This window comes from Phaethon lepturus, unplaced genomic scaffold, assembly GCF_000687285.1.
Source record: "Phaethon lepturus isolate BGI_N335 unplaced genomic scaffold, ASM68728v1 scaffold44673, whole genome shotgun sequence".
Classification (NCBI taxonomy): Eukaryota; Metazoa; Chordata; class Aves; order Phaethontiformes; family Phaethontidae; genus Phaethon; species Phaethon lepturus.
The window spans coordinates 16,122-25,239 of NW_010529186.1; the positions used below are offsets into that span (position 1 = coordinate 16,122).

Genomic DNA, 9,118 nt, shown 5'->3' on the forward strand with positions numbered 1-9,118 from the left:
GAAGAAAGCTCCCAGACCAATATACAACGCACCCGTATTCCCTAAAATCAGAAAGCGTGCTTTTTGGGGTGACAAGAAGGGCAGCTTCAGGCGACCTTCAGGAGATGCCTCCAGACCGGAGCATGTCCTAACAGATCTGTGGGATTGCACTGCTGCAGAGCTGCAAAAAAATCTAAAAGTGAAAAAACATTTGAATTCACCAAGCTCCAGCTGAGTAACTGCGGAGATCCCCCCACAATAATAGGGAATTATTGCCTCCTGTCTCCCACTTCACCCTCCCTAAGAGGGCTGCAAAGAAGCCTGCAAGCATGAGGGCTGCTTATGGACCGTCACAGACTTTGCTGACCCCGAGCAGCAAATGCTGCAGCAGCTCCCTCAGCGAGCCAAGACGTCAGGATGTGAGTTCAGGTATCCTGCCTGGCCTTGGCAGGCACAGGACCCATACAGCAGTGAATCATCTCTTGGGTATTTTGCTTACAAAAGCAGTTTTCAAGCTTGAACTAAAGCAGGATGAAGCTTCACAAAAGTATCTACTGAACTTCAGGAAAGCAGTGCAGACCTGGCCTTGCTGGCACCCCCGGGACTCCTTCCTTGGTCGCACACATTTCCAGCCCCTCCACCGGCGCCGGGGCTAAAGCCTCTCGCAGCCTGGCCGATCGCGTCCCCACCACCATCACACTGCATGCAGCAAACCGTCCGCGGGACGGGGAAAGCAATGCCTCTCCCCCACGCACGGCTGCCCAAGATTACAGCCTGATCCCTTGATTTGTACCAGACACCGATGTTTCCCCATGAACACCTCGAACGCGCCACCAAATAAGACAGAACACAAGGCATGCGACCGATGCGTTGAGCTAGATCCCCTCGTGCCAGCTCTCTCAGACGGAAGCCTGTTGCTTCCAGCCAAAGTACTCCTTCAGTTCTCTAAAATAACCCGCTCTAGGGAAGGATGAGATTTCAGAGGTGCACACATATATCAAAACCAACTCCTAAGCGTTAAGTCCCTGTTAATATTCTAGGAGACCTCCTTAGACACTTCAATCCGCAAAACAAAGTCTAAATTATTCCAGTGTTGTGGGTTTTAAAATCAAAGTTGCTCACAGGAAAGAAATCAGAATCAGTGAAGCATTTATACTTACAGTCAGCTTTAACCGCATCCAAAAAATGTGCTAGAAAAAGAAATTATCTTGCCACTTACAAACCTATACCGAGGAAGACCTTAGCAGCAGCGTGACACACCGCTAGTAAATACATGCCCCTGGAACCACTACTGCCCCTGCCAGCACCATGAGAAATTACCGAGTTCGCAGGGAGGGCTGAACTCTGACAAATACTCTGTTTGCACTGCCTGCATCCTTCTGGTTGCATGAAGTTAGAAGGCACCGACATGCAAAATTTCAGGAACAAAGCAGACTGACATGACCTCAGGGCACTACGCAGAAAACTGTCAGACAGGAACACACTGCTGAGCTAGTTGTCTTGCAAGAATTCAACTTTAAAGAGCATTGAAGCCACTAGCAAACACTGTCTAGCTGCTACCGTAGGAAGCGGCACCGTGACAGTGGGGATATTTAGGGAAAACGGAAATTATACTTCAACCAAACGCTCCTGAGTTTCAGCAGCGTCCTACAACGGAAGACGACAAAGCCTCGCTCAAACCGAGCACTGAACCAAAACTTCATCCACCTACCTGCAAACCTGTTGTAGGTGGGTAAGCCATGCCTCCAACTCGAACAGGCGGTTAGCCGAAAGGCCGACGTTTACACCCCCAGCAGCCGAAGCAGCAGCCTCATCTATAGACGGCACCATTTGCGACCGGCAGCGCTAACAGGATGGCTTTTGTACAACGTACTGGTGTCTGATAACTCCCACACAACAAGCCGGTTTTAAATATTTCAAAAGATATTTTTCAATAGCAAAGGCAAAGCTCCAAGATAAAGCACAGTGGAGGACAAAGTCTGAAGAACAGACAGGGGACCGAAGAGAGCCAGGCAGATAACTACACCACCTCTTACACAGTCACCTGCTCTCATTTTCCGACACTCTTTAGGAGCAAAGGTGGGATCACAACTCACCAAACTAACAGCGTACCTGGCACTTGTACCACCACAGTGAAATTCAAGCATCTGTCCAAACAGTAGACTCGAACTGAACTGCTACACAGCCCTGCCAGATCTGATCTATAAAATCTTAAGAGACCGCATCCCCCATACGGCTTGCAGCAGTAAGAGCCTGATGACGGAGGCAATGCCTGCTTCTTCACACCGCTCTGCAAGGACGCGTCAGTCCCAGGAGCGAGCTTTTGGGGACGGCGGAGTAACCCAGCCCGATGTGCCTTAGACCCTCTGCTTGGAGTGGCTCAGCAGGATGGCGAGAAGCCTTGCAGAGCATGTAGGAACTAAAAACCACTCATTTTACACAGATCAAAGCTAAGCGGTTAGCTCCAGCATGACAAGTCATGAGTCACCTTCTCACTGCCCAAATCCTTTCACCAATTCTGTGCTTTCCACACCAATAAGACCTTTCAGTGGGAAAAACCCTCAGGGCTAAAAATGGGGGAAGGGGAGGCGAAACACGGATTTTTTCCGAGCCGCAGTTCAGCTGCCAAGCTGAGAGGCACCACGCGCAGAGGGAGCTTGCCTCCTGGCAACGAGACACCTTCATTAGCCACCGTGCCGAGCCAGCCCTCTTCTCCTAGGAACGCCGAACGAGATTTGCTCGTACTTTGCACCTTACCTGCTGCAAAAGGCATTTTGTAGGGGTAGCTGTTCCGTCCTGCATGCACGCTGCTGATCCTGCCCTCTGGTACATGCACGACCCCACAGACGCTGTAGCTGTTAATCGCCGTTCCTTCTCCACAACAGTACGGAGAGTTACACCAGTGGAGTGGCTGGAAATGAGCACCTGATGGCAAGGAGCCGGGCGATACCAAGAGCCCCTCGCAGGTAGCCGATTGTGAAAGCTCGTCCTTGGGGTAAACGGAGCAGTGAGAATAGCCACTGTATCCACTTTGGCCATAGTAAACGTAAAACCCGTTCAACGGAGTCAGATCTGAGGATTCATAGACACATCCACAATCCGTGTGATTTCCGGGCACAGGCAAGGGAGGGAACTGCTGCACGGGAAAGGAAGGCTGATGAAATTCCTGTTTGGGGGTTGGGGATTTCTCTCCGGGTCTTCCATACTCCGGCTTCATGGAAGCTTGTCCACCCATCAGTAAAGGCAGTCTGTGGTAGAAACCCTCTGTGCTAGCGTAGGAGCTAGACAACGACTCGTAGGGGACGGGCTCTGCCGTCCCATAGAGCCTAGAGGAGTCCCGCTGCTCTGCTTTCCCAAAAGCACCTACAGCGAGTCCTCGCCAGCCATGCTGACCTTCCATTTTTAAGCTAGCCGTTTCCTTCTTGGATTTGACACAATTCTTCCTGCCGGCTTTGGACCATTTGAGCATAGATTTTGAACAGTGGTTCTCAGACTTGCCCTCTCCATCCGATTTACTCCTCTGCTTCAGGGGTTGGTCTTTCTCATGGGTCAGCTTCAGAAAGGCCACGGCGTTCAGGCTGGCCAGTCTCTTTGGGGTGGGGTGATAGGAGATGGCCCCATCCTCCCTCTTTGTCCCATCATCAAAGACCTCATCCAGTGAATGGTCACAGCTATTGCATTTCTGACTGGGCTCATGCCGGTTTTTTCCTTTACCTGTTTTCACAGCTGTTTTCTCCAATGCAGGCCAGTTGTCACCAGGTTTGCAATGCAAGCTCTTAACAGTACAGTCTCCAACAGCTTTAACGGAGTCCCTCCGAAAACGCCTGCCAGATAGTAAGCCATCGTCCCGTTCAAAAAGCAGATTGTTCACCGCCTCAGCATTCAGCGAGGCCAGCCTGCGTTTCCTGGGCTCTGAAGGAGCAGTATCAAGGTCTTGCTCTGTCCCTGGGTAAGTTGCTGTGCACTTTTCCCCAGATGAATCACTCTTCCCTGCTCCCACAGGCTGAACTTGTTCGGAGAACAAAGCAGGTCCCAAGCCCTCCATCCAGCTAGAAAGGTCCTTTTTTTTACAGCTCTGGGTCTGTTTTGACAGAGATCCAGCCACATCCTCCAGCCTGGTGAGGAGCACTTTGCAGGTCTTTTTGTTCACCGAGGGGAGCAGACGTCTCCGCAGTGGGTATGTCTTTCGCACTTCGTGCAAATTCTTGTTTTTGTTCGTCCCCACAAACCCACTCGCACAGTTCGGAGCCTCGGTGGCATCTCCGTCTCTTTGCTCACCACACTCTGCCTCGGTCCTGTCCATCCTCCTGCTGCCTGTTGGTGATGAAGCTTGGCCAGCAGAACCAGCTGGATGTTTCAGAAGGAAAAGTTGTTTCTTCCGGGCATGCGTCATAGGATCAATGTCCAATCCTGAGAACGAACAGAAGAAAACATCTATTAATATCGCCAAGAGGGACCCATCTCTTCACAAAGCACCAACTGCCAATTAGGAAATATTTGGGGAAGCTTGTTTCTATACACAGTAGAGTTTTTTTGGGTGACGGCCAGTTAAGCCAATTAAGACACAGGATGCAATGAGATGTGGTTTAATATTAAGCCATAGAACACGACAGTAATTAAAAGCAAGGCGGTGACGGCAAATGCCACAGGAGCTGGGAAAACCAGGGTACAACCAGAAAGCTGTTTCACCCAGCTCCCTGTCCAAGTTCGTTCTCTGTTACACCGATGCTGTTTCTAACACATTACAAATTCTCATCAAATCTACTAATGCTGATCTGAATGCTGGTCCAGGGCGTACAGCAGAAATAAATCCCAGGTATTTGCCTGCTTGCATGTTGATACAGGCAGGCTGTTTCATTGTCGTTTTCTGAAACAATTAGACGAAAGGAAAACAAAAAGTCCACCTACTCACATGAAAAGTAAACTTGGTCTATTAAGCAGAGATCTGCCAACATTAATAAATACATGCAAATCCCTATGCAGGTTAGAACCTGGCTACCCGCTGCTCTTGTCGTTCCCTACAGTTGCATTTTATAAATGTTGTGGACATTAAACCACCGAATCATCATGTTCAGCAGAGAGGCCCTACAAATACGTTTATGGGAAGAAAAAGAATTACTCAGCTGTATGTCATTCCTGACTTTTCATCCAGAGACTGTGTCAAATGACTCTTCAAAACCAACACAGATTACTAAAATATAACAAGAAAGAGTTAAGAATCTGTACCCGGGACAGGAACCACCTCACCGAAGGCACGGCTGAGCAAATCAACACCCAGCACCCTAAGGAAGCTGCTGGCAGACGGGGCAGCTTCAGCACATCTGGACTTTCCCAGCCAGGTAGAACATTACAGAAACGGTCCTGCTCCGATCTACCGTAAATGGGAACTTTTGCTGCAAACGCACAAGGCATGCCAGCCTCGGGAGGAGGATGGCTCCCTCCAAGCAATGCATCGCAAGAGGTCTCCACAGAAAGGTGGGGAGGAAGCATCCAACCCAGAAGAAACGCAGACAACCGCTGATTGCCTTCACCCAAAGCATCAGCAGCAGAGGCTGGCTGCTCACCTACAGTCACGCAACGAGTACATCCCAGGCCACGCCACAAGTAGGAGCTTACTACTAAATGGCCTCCAAGTATTCAGTAAGCAAGCGATGGGAGGGACAGCACCACCTGGAGAGCCCCTTCAGCCATGTGTTGGCTTCCTGAGTTAGCCAGCAAACTAAATCCGATTTTTAGTTTTCCTGTTCCATTTCTAGCAAAAGGGTTACCACGTCTTTGTACTCTTGCATTTCAGCTTCAGCAAGTGACCTGCAGCAGGCTTGTGTCAGGCATTTGAGGAATTAAGCAATTTTGCAGTCTGAAGGAGCACGTATTCACACAAGAAGCTCTGGGTCTAACGCTAAGAAAGGACACGGGTAGGTGATACTAACCTATAAACATTAGAAAACGTCAGCCTAATTGAGTGATATTGGAAGATATTTAATTAAGCCTGTATCCGAGCACTGGAAATGGCAGAAAAGGACAATCCCTTGCATTTAATGGTATTTATTAAATAATCAAGATTCTGTTTATCGGCACCAAAGAGTCGGTCTTCATATTAGCATCGACCCAGGAGCAGTTCGATCCTCCCTGCAATCAGGTATTTGCTGGAACACCCCTCATTGACACAATCGACACTGGTCTGTCGCTTTTGAGGCTCTTAATTAAAGCTACTACTGCTTTTGCAGCGATTAAAACAAAGCTAACGAATTACAAGAACTGTTCACTTGATATGGTTTAATCAAGCTGATAATTAGATTATCTATTTGAAATAAGTCCAATGTGTTTTAATTGACTTGCTTATATATGCATTAACTAAAAGAAACGTAGGAATTTAAAACCACTGTCGTTTCTGCATTGCTTTTTGAGATGTCAGACTCTTCCTGACGTATTTTGGGGTAACTGATCCCTCACACCCCACTACACGCAGGATACCTCCCCTGGCTAGTGCCCAAACGGGACTGCTCTGTGGAGAGCAAACATTTATATATATCCATGTCTTTCTGATAAGAAAAACAGGTTCTGGAAATTAGGAGAATGCTTATGAAGTCAAGACAGGCTATTCCCCCCAAAATTGGAATTCTTCTTGCACAAGAGGCCAAACTGACCACACACAACCTCTGCAGTTTGCAAGAGGACTCTGACAAAACAAATGGGGCAGAGCGGGGTTTGGCAACGCAGACCATGCCCCGGGGAGGATAACTTTTCCAGGCTATATGGACCAGTGGTTTCCTTGCAACTCTCATCCCATTTTTCCATCGTCCTCACCAAGAGACTGAGCCTCTGGCAGAAGTGCTCAGAGAGGTGAAAACCCCAAAATAAACAGCTGTGGCTTGCCTTAAAAACCAGCATCAGTCCCCTCTTTCTCCTCCAGCTTTCGCAAGCAGCAGTCTCTTCTGGCCACTCGCCACACATCCCTCACTCGCTGGGGCTTTAGAGCCCGTTAGTATGCAAATGAGTTAGAGTATCTATCAAAACCCGAGTACTATAGACATAACTTTGTTCATGCCACATCCGCTCTAAAGTTCAGCAAAGTCTGGTAGAGGTAGAAGGAAGGGGATTTTTCCAACAGTGAAGTAGAGAGTCATTGACAGCACAGTGACCGTCTTCCCTGTTTGATCCCATAGGGAATGCCAAGACAAACAATAACTTAAATAAAATAACTTTTCTGGAACCTAAGCATAGGAATACTTTAAGTAGCAATACCCAAAATGAAAAGTGGTATTTTTTTTTTGCCCCTCCTGGTTTTCTACATACATTTCCTAGACCTGCAAGAAAAACCACCTCCCTCTCTGAAGGCCAATGCTAGAAGCCTCCTCCAGTGCGGAACAGGTAGCAACATCTTGCTGTGTTGTAACACGTTTATAGCCAATACTTGAACCCAGCTTTCATCACTGACAGGCTGCGACCGGGAATGTCAAGAGAAAGACTCGAGTTGAACATGCAAAGATGACAATAGCGATAGCGAGTCAAAAACGCATTAAAGCGGGAAGAGCACCAAGATGCAACGCAATCCATTTTAAGAGCCTCAGATGTGTAAGCCCTTTGACACGAGTTCTCAGGCACAATAGTAATCAAGCAGTCACAGGCAGCTGGGGTTTTTTATTTATTATTTTTTAATAAAAGGAGGTTATGTCTGCATAGATCTCCTTTTTGGCATCTGGTCTCTAAGTTCTCTCTCCCAGACTCAGAGGTCAGCTGCTCTAATACTACAAAGCATTTATCTACAGATGAATAACTAAATAGCTGGAAATTTGTGGAAAGTTAAATAAGCCAGCCCCATACATTCTGGCGTAACAACCAAGCAAATCCTTTAAGTGCCAGCAAGGCAAACACCAGTACCATCCAGCAGCGCTGCCACATTATTGTAAACCCTCTGAAATCCAGCTTTAAGCAGACACACAGGACAACACGCAGAAATACAATCAAAGTAACTTAAGCAAATGCAGAAGCCGGCATTACTCGCTCAAATATTTCCATGATGGATTCCTTGGCTAAACAAAAAAAAAAATCACCCACAAAAACCCCAAACCAAAACAAAAAAATAAGCCAAGTTTCTCCCCGACTTACTCAGTTTGGAAACCAAGAAAAGGTCATTCTTCCAGATCACACCCCATTAAAAAATCTGAAGTCCAAAGTCAGGTGAATTCTGTTTGTCCTCAAAACACATGACTGAATCCCATTTGCTCTGCACTGGCACAACATTATCCCTGTATTATCAGTAGAAATAAGCCAATTTTGAGTGCATCAGTTACAAAGCGTGGTTAAAAAGGTTGTTTCTACACAAGGAACTTCCCCACAATATCACCACGATAAAACAGCCGCCATGACCTGCAGAGTAGTTTGTAGAAGCTGAAGCATTGTTTATCCTCCCAAGCCCTTTTTCTGACATAATACTCTAATAGCAGTGGGAACAACCAGGACAGCACCCATACGGAATCTTGTTATTCCAGAGCCATACGCAATGTGAATTTATTACAAACCATCATGACCAATGAAAGGGAAAAAAAGAAAAAGATACCAACAGTTGGCTCCACATCCCACAGAAGCCAAATGCAGCGTTTCAGATCTGTTCCTTAACACCTCTCTGGAGAACGGTCTTCACCTCTGAAGCAACTCTCTCACCTCTCCGCACAAGTCACTCTCAGCCTGGAGAATTTCATACAATTCTTCTGTTCTCCATGATTTGTCATACACAGGTGCAGAAAGAGCCACCCCCAGCCTTGTGCTAAGGAGGGCTTCCTACAAGACAGCTACAGTTTTGGAGAGGCTTTGTGATAGGAATGAAGAAAAAAAAAAATCTTGCTAAGCTGACAATTCATCCACATGGCACGCGCGCATCCAGCAACAGGCACCAAGTAGTCTTACAAGATCACTCTATTGAACAAAAGTCATCTTTAGCACGCTGGACTACCAATAAGTCTTTCCATGCCTACAAAATCGCTTGTATCGCATGGATTGCATTGTTAGGGAGATCCTCCTGCTCATTCACTTCTCAGCAAAAAGCACAGAGCAGCTAAGACTACTGGCTTACCTGTGGTCTAGCAATCCATTTTCTTCCTCCAGCATACACACAGAAATCACACACAGAAACACTAGG

General features: G+C 47.3%; 1 protein-coding gene across 1 annotated transcript in view; it reads right to left on the reverse strand.

The window, feature by feature from the left end:
- The window catches only part of BAHD1 (bromo adjacent homology domain containing 1), a 13,826-nt gene extending 9,454 nt beyond the window's left edge, over nt 1-4,372 (reverse strand). The window contains exon 1 of the mRNA XM_010283856.1: nt 2,737-4,372. Within this exon, the coding sequence (XP_010282158.1) occupies nt 2,737-4,372 (1,636 nt within the window). The remainder of the gene's footprint in view (nt 1-2,736) is intronic.
- Nucleotides 4,373-9,118: the final 4,746 nt, after the last annotated feature.